The 12,351-nt window shown below is 45.2% G+C and overlaps 1 protein-coding gene across 7 annotated transcripts in view; it reads right to left on the bottom strand.

Moving 5' to 3' along the window:
- Nucleotides 1-12,351, bottom strand: part of LOC146866836 (scavenger receptor cysteine-rich domain-containing protein DMBT1-like) — a 434,615-nt gene that overhangs the window by 360,600 nt on the left and 61,664 nt on the right. For all 7 annotated transcript variants that reach the window (XM_085601880.1, XM_085601907.1, XM_085601925.1 and 4 more), the window contains exon 2: nt 10,634-10,660. In XM_085601880.1, coding sequence (XP_085458006.1) covers nt 10,634-10,660 — 27 coding nt within the window. The remainder of the gene's footprint in view (nt 1-10,633; nt 10,661-12,351) is intronic.

Genomic DNA, 12,351 nt, shown 5'->3' with positions numbered 1-12,351 from the left:
GGCTGGCAGGCTTCCGAGGGCAGGGGGCCACCAGGTGTAGTTCCATGCGTCGGGGTTTGGGCCCATGATGAGTACTTCTGTTTTGTTGGTATTTAGTTGTAGGCAGCTATTTTTCATCCATTTGGCGACGGCTTCCATGCCTTCTCGAAAATTGCGTCTGGCGGTATTGGGTTTGTGGATATGTAGAGGATGAGTTGGGTGTCGTCTGCGTATGACACAATTTTGAGTCCGTAGGTTCTGACGATGGGGGTGAGCGCAGCCATGTAGACGTTGAAGAGTGTAGGGCTGAGGGAGGACCCCTGGGGGACTCCGCAGGTGGTGGGTGTAGGTTCAGAGAGGAAAAGGGGGGTAATCTGACCCGCTGCGTTCTGCCAGAGAGGAAGGAGCAGATCCAGTTGAGGGCCTTGTCTTGGATCCCTGCGTCATGGAGTCTGCGTGTTGGGTTGCGGTGAGAGACTGTGTTGAACACCGCTGAGAGGTCGAGGAGGATGAGGGCTGCTGTTTCTCCTTTGTCCAGTAGGGTGCAGATGTCGTCTGTTGCAGCGAGGAGGGCGGTTTCCGTACTGTGGTTTTTTCTGAAGCCGAATTTGGAGGAGTCGAGGATGTTGTGCTCTTCGATGAATGTGACGAGTTGGCTGTTGATTGCTTTCTCGATGACTTTCACTGGGAACGGGAGCAGGGAGATGGGTCTCTAGTTTCTGAGGTCGGTGGTGTCCGCCGAGGGTTTCTTCAGGAGGGGGTTGACCTTGGCGTGTTTCCAGTCGTCTGGGAATGTGGCGGTTGCTAGATAGGTTTGGGATTTTTCTTGTGTTATGTTTTCACTTCATTAGTGTTCATGTCCTGCATAAATACTTTAATCATTGCCTCTAAGTCAAGCCTAACTGCTTTTGTGGCAAGCTACCCTGGGTTAAGCACACATGTATTTTGTGACTTTTTGTGTTCACACTGCAAATGGTTTTGGCTGTTGCTTAACCAGGACCTACACCCCAGTAAACCAACAACCCAATTTCTAACAGTGTTTGACACCTTCTCTCTGGGGCACATTTCGTACTTATTCAAGGTTAACACCATCCCTGACCCACCCTAAACCTTGGTGCGCCTTAGAGATGTGTTTTTTTAGGGGTACAGAGCATCCACAATTCTTGGTTGCAGACGATGGTTAAGAAAAAAAGGTGGATTTAGAGATTATTTTTGCCCAATCACTAGTCTGGAATTATGTCTGCATTTCAAAGTCCACACTGTTTTTTTTTGCTGAATCTTACAACACCGGTACTGCTCCATTTTTTTTCTTGAAGAACACAAAAAAGTGATGGATGAAATTGTTGAATTAATCTCAGCCACTTTAATCACTTGGGGTTGCATCCCACTCCATCATTATTTTGCACACCATGCCACTGGAGTTGATGGAGCTTCGATCTAAAAAATTTGCAATTATCATCAGGACAGGTGTTTGAACACCTGATATTCATCCCAAGGGTAGAAATTATGGTATGCAACAAGGAGGTCTAGGAGTGCCCAGTGGAAGCTTGTCCTGATGAAGTAGGTTCACAGTAATTATAAGAATCACGTAGAGACTTGTGGCAAATGGTGCTGCATAGGACTGTGGGCTTCCACCAGCAGGCTACAGAGCTCCAAGCCCATCCTCGGCTCTACCAACTATGTGGTAGCCCTTATTTCAAATTAGTGTATGCTCTATCAACTACGCAGTGGAATTACTAATTACTTAGGGGCTTAATTCCCCCTGATCCTGTCCAGAAGCACACGCCATCGACCCAGTACATTTAAAATCCTTGTTCATTATATAAAAAAAGTGTTTATAAGGAGTTGGCTTATGTTGTCAATGTGATGTATATTTTTAAAGTTGCTCTTTACTCACCACATCACACCTCTTTTTCAATTTTGAAATAACTGATATGAATATTGTGGAATAAATTAATTACAGAACAATGTTGTTGGACTTGGCCCTTTTTGTAGGGTCATCCCTGAATTTTTTGCCTTCCTCCTGGTATTTTGTCTGACCTGGTGTTGGTGGTTTTAGGACCCTGGGCACTTTATCACTGCTGTCCAGTGTAAAGTGCATGTGCTCTCTATGGTAAACATGGTAAGATTGGTCTACACCTGTTTGGCATAACTTATTTACCTATCAGTCCCTTGTAAAGTGGTATCTCACATACCTAGGGGCCAGTAAATTAAATTCTACTGGTGGGCTTGCAGTGCCTATTGCGCCACCCACCAAGTAGCCTTTCAAACCTGTTTCAAGCCTTTGCCATTGCAGGGCGTGTACGCGCAGTTTACTGCCGCTGTGACATGGCACATAAAGTGGGTGCCACGCCTGTGACTCCCCTTTTACTACATATCAGTCACCCCTAGGGTAGACCCTTGCTAGCCATATGAGCAGGGTGCGCTGTAGGTAAAAGGGAGGATATGTGCCTTAACTGTGTGCATATCCTGGTAGTGACAAACAGGCATTTTGGTTGCTCACTACTGCGAGAATGCCCTCCCTTAGGAATGCATTGGGGATTCCCTGATATGTGTTTCAGTGGTAATTCCTGACATGAGAGGAGTAGCGTGATCAAGTTTGGTATGTTTGGTATAGTGGTAATAAATGCTGCGTGATGGTGTTCTCCGATTTATTGTCAGTATTTTAGAAATGCCACTTTTAGAAGTGGGCATTTCTGTGTGCTATGTGTCTTTGTGCCTGCCTGTTGTGTATTGCATGTCTGGCTTTGGATGACAGGGGCTGGGGAAGGTGCAGTGGCTCCAGAGGGGCTGGATGAGTCAGCACTAGGCTGAATAGGCCGATCTGCATTTGGAGTAGTGGGAGGAGTAGCACCTGTACCTGAATAGGACTGTGCCTGCCTGACACAATGCTGGCCCTGCATTGTGTAAGGCAGGCACAGTCCTGCCTTACACAATGTGCCCACCAGAACTGGTTTGGACCGGTCGCAGAGTCCTGTACCAGGGGTAGAACAAAGGCACTAACTGTTATGAGTATAACAGCTGTGAGCACATGAAGGGTGTGCTGTTGTACCTGCTTGGAGCTGTGAAGAAAGGACTGCTGGGCGCCAGGAGGAACCGCCACAAAGGCCTTCCCTCCTGCTGGAGAGCCCTGTGAGCTGGCCTGCCTGGACCCAGCTCTGCCCTGTGCAAGCACGTGGTGAGCGCTCTTTTTTTTCGTGATCTGAGCCCCAAGTGTGAGCTCACACTGTCCCGAGGCGCGAGGAACGTTTCCAGAGTTTTCCGTTCAAAAGCACTGTGCAGCGAAGCCCGCTCCGTTGCGGAATCCCACTAAGCAGCCTGCTTGTGGGCGGAGCTTTGCCCAAGGAAACCTGACTGTGGGCCGGGTCAACCAGAGAGCCTGCTGAGCTGCCGGAAGTCAGGCACAGTCTTTGCCTGATTGTGGGCGGGGCCCACTACCCCGAGAGGAGGCAAGACGATGGAGAATTTGCTCCGTGGGAGGAAAGCCCTGCCCGCCTTTCCAGCAAGGGAGGTGAGGCCGCCCAGAGTGCACGACCAGAGCTCCACTGGCCCCGGTGCAGCCGTCCCCGAGGAGACCGGGTGAGTGCCTTGAAGGACAGGGTAGCGCTTGTCCCAGGTCGAACTGCCCCTTTTCCGGCCCTGAAGGGCCATTGGCAAACCTCTCTTAAGTGCGGAAAGAGCATCAAGGATAGTCCGGCTCTGTTCTCCCTAAGTGCAGCTGCGCCGCATGGTCGTGGGCAGCTGCGCGCTCCTGAGATATGGGGGCCAATTTGATCTTTGGTGGCATTGCTAGGCAAGCCCAGGAAGTGGCCCTCGAGGACAACGTGAGACTGCCGGATGTCACCTATATGCCCGAGGTGGGCATGATGTAATTAGGTGATGGGTGTACCCAATAAGTGTGCGCGGTATTACTGTGCCCGGCTGGCAAGGTATAGGCCTAAGGTGGGCCTGACGTGATTATTATGTTTTGCATATTATGCTCTCCTAGGTAATTCTGCGATGTTTGCCTAGTGTGTTCATACTAAGGGTACCTCTACCAGTAGTTACTGGTTGTTTTTACTATGCCTTGATGTGGTGATAATATGTATCATATTGTGCAGTTTTATCCCTAAGGGGGGCATGATAGGATTATGGAATGTGCACTCTGAGTATCCCTGTGTGCAGTGCTACTGATAGGGTGCACTGCTGATGCTCATGAAGTTCATGTCTAATGCATTCGGGCTAAGAATACCCTCATCAGTAGTTACTGGGTGTTTCCACTAACTGTGAGCTGTGATGTTCTGACAGTGGCCCGATTGGCCCTGTAATGTATATAATCCCTGTAAAGTGATACTAAGTGCCAGGTGGCAGAGTGTATATATGTGATTACGGTCTAATGTGTTTCATGACTAATACAAAGGTGATGTTTGATATAACCTTGTGTGGAATTTCTTTTGTGGTGTACCTAGTATGTCACTGCTGTGTGAGTGTGTTGCACAAACACTTTACACATTGCCGCTACCAAGGGGCTGAGAAGGGGTTATCTTCAGCGTGTACCTCCCTTGCCCTGACTAGAGTGGTGGTTTCTGCCTTGCTTAGGCCCATGCCCTTGCCAACCAGAAATCCCAATTCTAACATTGGTTGTCAGTGATGAGCATAGGACTTGCATTTGCGCAGTACCACAGTGATGCATGGTTGCACTACAACCTGCGTTTTAGACAATCACATGTTTGGGAATTTCTCCATATTTCTCGCAAAGTCATTTTTTTTATTGTGTACTCCTGCTTCAGCTCAGGTGCCTAGGTCACTTGTTTGACACTGTGGGTTGTGTATCTTGCCAAAATGGGGTTAATCTATGATGAGGATGACCTATTGGAGTACACCCGGGAGGAGTTAGAGACAGAGAGGGCCTTTGCCAGAGAAAAGCTAGCTCTTGAGGATAGGTCCCTTGAGTGCAGTTCTAGTGGTCTGGATTCAACAGTGGGGGTGGGGTCCAGTGGTGGCAGCAATAGAGACCAGTGTAGGAAGTTCCACTCCCAAATCCCAGAGCCTGGCACCTAGTTCCCAGGAAGAGGGTGTCATGTCTGAGGGGTATAGGTTGAGGTTCAGGGGCAGTAAAAAGCTGTCTCACCAGTATTTGCTGGAGTTTGTGGATGAGTGTTGTGATGCACTGTAAGGTTGGGTGATGGGTAGCCCGGCTAACAATTTTGAAGGGCTGTTCAATCTGATTGTCAGAGAGCACATGTTCTGCTTTTGTTTTCCAGGGTTACGCCAACACCTGTTGAAGTGTCAGTTCTGTGATCCCAGGGAGCTTGCACCGGAGGCAGACCTCTGGGTGAGTACCGGAGGGTCTGAGAAGGCATTTGGGAGTGACCCTAAGGGGAGTGGCTCAGGTATTTCCCAACTAAGAGTGGTGGGAAAGGTTCTTAGTAGCCCAGATAGGTCCCGGTGCAGTGGGAGGGGTGTAGGGACTCACGTCCTGTCTCTGCGGAGAAGGAGTGAGAATGGGATGCGTCCCAAGGTGCCGGAAACCCAGTCTCAGGGCCTGGAGGGTTCCTTCGGGGAACACCAGGTGGAGAGCCTCGGCTATACTGGTAGGCCATCCATTGAGGGGGATCTCCTAGTGTCAGGAGAACTTGGAGCGTCTGTAAGCCGAGCTCCATCAGTTTTGGTGTCTGGCGGTGCCACTCCTGAGTGGAGGTTGCAGAAGTCCAGATGGAGGGGTGGGAGAGGGATGCGGTCCCCAGTGGGAGAGCCTGAGCATCAGGGGCCACCCATAAGGGCTGAGCTTTCTAGGAGTGGCCGTGGTGACTTATTTAACATATCTTGCACAACTGCTCACCAAGCTAAAACTTTCAAAAAAAAAGCCAAAACACATTCTTAATTCTCATAGCATTTGCCAGTGCTTGTTTGTTTTTGAAACACCCTGCCACAAAGGTCCTCTAGTGCTCCCCTGCCACCTCACAACCCTACCCTCTAGAATTGACTTCACATCCCATCTCCCAAACAGCTCCTTTGTCCTACAAGCCTCTCTGTCTCGCATTTTCTTTATTTTTTAAGATGTATTTGCATATACGTGAACTACTGTGTTCAGAAATATAAGGTGCATTTTACAGCTCACTCATGCATCCGTTACACATTTTTCTTCCAGCTCCCACCATGTGGGCTGTTGTGTAAGGAGGGAGTAAGAATGATGTACATGGTGCCTGCTTTTTTAGTGCCTGCAGAATAAGAATCTAGACGACATCAGTGTAGGTATGTAGCAACCAAAATAAGAACACCCTGATCCATTTCCAAAATTGAACATTTAGGTCTGGTGTTAGTCAATGCGTTTTAATTTTGCTAAAATTATAAATGTACAATAGTATAGTATAATACATCTTTATTCGTTTTTCATTATAAAAACCATAAAAGCACATCATTTACATACATTTAGGCAACACGTATTCAAACAGATGGTTGGAGGAAGGAAGAGAGAACAAGTTCCGCAGCAATGTTCCTTAGTTGATATGGAGTCGGATTATAATTGACACCTGTACTTGTCCCTCAATCGTGAAACAATCCCTACTATCTGTTACATAGCTATGAGCCATACTGTATCTCTCTGTATGTGCTATAAATCATAACAAACTGTTAATAAAGTGCCTGGTGCCTTTGTGAACACACAACTCTAAACAATCTATGTAAAACAATTGAGTACATAGAGTAAAAGTGCAGTTAAGATTGGTATTTCCTTCACAAATACATAAAACATCAGGTTAAAATTATCTATAAAGTGCCTAGTGCCTTTGCAATCGTAAAACTCTAAACAATCATTTTGGAATGGAGTATATTCAGTTAAATCATAGATAAAAGTAATATTTCCTAAACATGTACATGAGCCATCGAGGTTAGAATTAATATTCCCTTCCCGGATACATATACATCAAGGTAGTCATCAAGAACAGGATAGCCGTCGCATGCTAAAATCACATTATGGCGTATCTAGGATATATAGACTGAGTGGTAGGAACCTAATATACTTCACGGTAAGATCACTTCCCTGGCCCTAGTTGTTCTGTGCTTTTAATCCTCAACTTCGGGCCGTTCCATGCATACAATAAATATCTGGACAAGCCAAAAACGAAGTATTCTGTACTGTCACTTTTCAAGATTCTAACAATCTCTACTAAGCGACTGGCTGCCAGAATTCGACAAATTGAAATTAACCAAGTCCTTCTTGCTTGCTTCTACATGGGGCAGAAAAACAAAAAATGAACTTCTGATTTGAGAACACCTTGGCACCCAGGACAACTAGTTGAGACATTGGAACCCCTCCAACAACCAACAAAGCTGTTGACTGGAAGGGTGCCATATCTGAATTTTAAATAGAGAGATCTTGCAAACTGTGGCTCTATCCTATCCAAAAAATCTTCATGCTGCATCTTGTCTTTTATATTTAGAAATAAAATTGTTAATGCCCCTACATTATTCCCTTTTAACCAAGTGCCCTCTACTTGGCTCCACTATTTCTTTTTGAGAAGACTTAGAGTTTGTTGTGATGTTTTCAGGGGATAGCCATATGTCACTCATGCCAAGTTTACCCAACCCTAGCTTAATATGGGTTAGCCATTGGACACTACCTTTGATGTCCAGAAAAGATATTTCTTGTAGTGACTCTTTCATTGGCAATGGGGACTTATTTGACTAAATGCGCATCCAAAATATGTACAATATTAGGTATAGGTATTATATACCTTTCATCCATTTGCTTGATTTCAGTGCGAGTGTCTGCATCCTGCCCTTTCACAAGGAGCACATCCACACACATGGCAATTCCCTTAAGTGCCAAAGAATAAAAGAGCTACATATGGCTTATGAGACACATTTTTATTTTATTTTAGCCAATGTTTCATTTATTTACTTTTTTAAGGGCCAGGCAACTTCCTCAGTAAAGGTTTCCAAAACCAAGGACAAAACAAAACAGCCAGCGCTAGACCTCTTGGCTTTGACAATGTAGGTTTCCTTTGCTTCCCACATTGCACTGTGCTAGTAGGCGTGTGCAAATAATCTTGCTCATCAGCCTCTGTATATGTGTATGCCCGCTTCCCTCTATGTTCCATATAAAGACTTATGAGAAAATCCTATTCGATTTACTCAATTTGCGACGCCGTCAAGAATGCTCAATCGAGCCAGAGGGCCTGACCTTGTCGATGGTTGCTTATGGTTGCCATCTCCGTTCATGCTCTCGAAGCCCACGGGCTTGCAGTAGGTTGCGAATGGCCTATATATACTCACAAACACTAAAGTACAAACTGCACAAGATGTTCTTCAACCACCAAACAAACCATTCTCTGTCCCCAGAATACAAACCATACATGACAATGTGATAAGAACTGACCTCTTTGTGTGGTTGTTGCAGGGGAAACTGTTCAGTAAACAAAATAAGATGTGTTATGTGAAAGTGTACTTTACAAATACACGTGTTTATGTTATGTTCTGTTATATGTGAATATAGTTAAAACGCAGAAAGCCTCCGACTTTCATAATGTCTACAGCTTATCTCCAGGTCTCGTTTCAGACCAGTTGATTAATTATTCTAACACCATTGCTGTTTAGAATACAAGATACAGCTATTAAGTGAAGAGACTAATAGGGCCGGGGAAACGACAACATAAACTAATCTGAGAACAGAGAGCCCTTGAATCAAACGAGACTTCCAGCTGCGATTATGGTAAAATGGCGCGAGAGTTTATAGGACGAGGCGTGTGTAGGAGTAGTAATGATGTCATGACGCGAGTGACTTGGGGAGGGGATGTGGTCCGACGGCTGCGCTGCCGACTTTGGTGCAGGAAACCAGGGTTCGAGCCTCGAGGTCGTGTCCACATCCTGTGATTCTGGGCAAATCACTTAATCTCCCCGTGCCTGAATGTGTAATGTAAATACGGTGCTCATGTACAGCGCTCCAATACCTTCGGGTCGAGTTCGCGCTATATAAAAGATGCAAAAAAAAAATATATAATGCGACTGACAGACTTTGGATGAAAATGGAGGGTAGAGCGCACGAGTCCTTCTGCGGGCAACAAACAACCTCACAATGTAGACTTGAAGCTGGTGTAGGGTGACCAGACGTCCCCGTTTTCCCAGGACGGTCCCCGTTTTTGGGGAAGTGTCCCCGTGTCCCGACACTTTTCTCCAAGTGACTCAAATGTCCCTGTTTTCAAACAGTGTCCCCGTTAAACACAGAAACGTCCCTGTTTTTCATTGTTCCGGTTGAGCATGCGCGCGCATACTCTCTTTGCACTGTTTACGGCATGTGTCGTCACTGAGGTGAGCGCTGTAGCAAGAAGGGAAATCCTTTGAAGAGAGACATTTTACACGCAACGCCACCTACGTCATCGTGCCAGCCAAAGTTTCTTCTTTGGATAAAACAATATTTCTTCATCCTGTAGCTTGTATTCATAGTCATACAAACTTTTCAGTAGCCCTTATGCATACCGTGCAAGGATTAATGCATTGCTCATTGCATGTTTTATTCATAACCAATTGATGCATGCTTTGTGTTCTCCATATCAAAGCTATGACTTGACCTTTTGACTGACCTTTCAGATCACGGCAAACCGTTTAGCTGGAAAGGACTTAAAAGACCAGGGAGAGGCGAGCAGCGCTGCTCGAGCTTTTTGCTCAGGTCTTCACACTATTGCACTATGAGATGATACCAATGGCTAGAGTGCACTATACATACCCCAGTAAGGTAACATGACATCTCAGAAGTAACTACGCAAATGTGGGAGGACAGTGTGGTCGGCCAACCTTTGCCACCCTTAAGACCCTAAGGCAGTAATACCTGGAGAGAAGTTTTTTTTTGTACATTGGTCCATGGCTGTCATTTGGCAATTTAGCATTCCACAGTTTACCTCCCATGCTTTTCTGTCATGAGCAACTAAGCAACATTGGTGAGTTGTACTTTACGTGGTGCTGATGCGCAGCTATAGAAACGAGCATTGATAAAGCTAGTCCTTAAAAGTGTAAATGTAATAAAAAGTACTAATGCTGCTGTGTGAAGGAGAGGGTTGCCAATAAAAGACCGCGGATTTGTTGTCTGTAATGCTTCATCTCGGTCTGTGGAGGGAGCTGTAATTGTAGTCCCTTTTCTATGTCTATGACAGCTGTCAAATAGTCCTACTTTTATATCGATGGTTACTGCAAACCATAGTCCTACTTCTATGTCTATGACCTGTCCCCGTTTTTTGTTTTGAGAATCTGGTCACCCTAAACTGGTGTGCATGATAATTTAGGAGTTTGAAATAGGCAAAGGACTGTGCAAGAACCACACGATTGGCAATGGTATTGTAAGAGTGTGACAAAATGTAAGAGCTACAGTTCTACCTTCAGGATTGGGAGAATGTGAACCGAGGAAGCTCACGTGCGGATGTGTAGAAGGACATGACAGAGCCTAAGAGTGTGAAACTGTGTGTAAATTAGCACAATATGGCCATCTCATGTCCCACGGTAAATATGCGTCACCATATTACACACCATGTGATATCTGTGTCATTCTGTCACCACCAACCACCATCGTTCTTTCCACTCAATGTGCAGCATCGATATTTACATGGGCATCTTGCTATGTGAAGCATATCTTTTTGTCATTTTTTGAAACTCTTATAATACATGACACATGCTACTACATTACCTGTGTTAACGGTGACATTTACCGATGCTGTAAAAAAATAAAAAAAACATAATGTCATTGATCAACACCTTCATTCATAGCTCTGCAAATATCCTTAAATAATAAACATCAAGACATCAGGTATTATCGTCTCTAAGCATGACTGGCTGCAGCCTGAATCCTGAGCCTGTGCAACACCTTCCTGATTTTAGCAATTATATTTAATTACTTGTAGCAATGATAGAGAGGAAATAACCTACAGGAACTGAGAATTACATCTTCAAGCAGCTGTCAGCTCTTGTACTCGGTTTTGCCTGACCTCTAAGTGGTGAAGGCCCCACTCTGTCTCACTGATGGTATAGACTTCATCCAGTCGGCACTGTTTGTGTGAGTCAGCCATACCTGCCCACAGACGTTCATTATGCCAAAAAAGTAGTCAAAGGGGTCAGCATAGTTAGAGCAAAAGTCACACATATAAAGAGGCTATTCAGCAGCCCTTATGCAAGATTACCAGCAGTAACCAGCCCAGTACACCAGTGACAGTAGCCAACAACAGTGCTTTATCAATGTTGACTGCCTTTGCGTGGGTAAGACATAAAAACGACAGCGGCATTGGCCCTGGCACCAAGTTAAAACTATTAGCAATATGTCTCTCAAACACTGCATGATTTATCACTCGAATATCCTCTTTAAATGTATTATGAAAAAGGCAACCCATTTTCCTCCACACATCAGCTTCTGAGATGTGAAAATACACACATTTTCGTCTCAAATACACACTTTTCAATTTCGTTTTGTATGTATTCATTCAGACAAGCTTTGCGTTTACTAGGCGACGCTGCACACAGGAGAGCCACTTACAGGTAGGCGGAGAGCTACCAGCAGCTCAGCGAAGCCTGGTCTAGAGTCTCCGCAGATGCACCCAAAAAACACACGTTGGTAGATCAGGATGAGGGCTTGATATTGCAGGCATTGTTAGAAAGATTGATGCAATTTACAGCTAAAGCTTTTCAAGGTGGAAAAAGCATGAAAATAAAGCATCAATGGTCTAAAGCCGTGCCATTGGAGCCGACTTCTGCTCGTCTATAACTAAGCACTGAACAATAGAGACAATAAATAGACCCCTCCTAGATATCGCGATTAAGCAATATGCAAAATAATCGTGGAATCGGCACTTTTGTAAAAATCCCATGATTTTTACAACACCGCTCGCGTAACATGCCATTTACAAAACAAGCATTGGTAAATGCATTAGGCTTCACCTATGTGATTCATAATAAGCTGTTTTTGTTCTAAGTTGCATTTTGCTGAGTAGTTGTACAATATAGCCTTATAGCCCGCCGTAGTGGGCTATACCGGCTATTAAAGGCCCGCTGCAGCTTTAAAGGCCCGAGCCGAAGGCGAGGGACTTTAACAAAAGCAGCGGGACTTTAATAGCGGTATAGCCCTGCTATAAAGGGCTATAAGGCTATTAGAACATTCTGCCACTAGAGGGCAGAATGTTCTAACAAATTAAACAAAGGCTTCTCGAAGCTAGAGGGGATTTAAATCCCCTCGAGCTTCGAGAGGCTTTTGTAAAACATTGGAATGTTGCTCTGCGGGCCTTTACCGGCCCGTAGAAGCATGGAGCACTCCATTGTCTACAATGGAGTGCTCCACATTCCAATGTTCTAATATAGGTTACAGAAGATCTGTTAAAGTGTTATGACTTGTTTATATACAAAAAGGCAATATATTGT

Source organism: Triturus cristatus, chromosome 1_2, assembly GCF_964204655.1.
Source record: "Triturus cristatus chromosome 1_2, aTriCri1.1, whole genome shotgun sequence".
NCBI lineage: Eukaryota > Metazoa > Chordata > Amphibia > Caudata > Salamandridae > Triturus > Triturus cristatus.
This window is presented reverse-complemented; position numbering and strand designations above follow the sequence as displayed.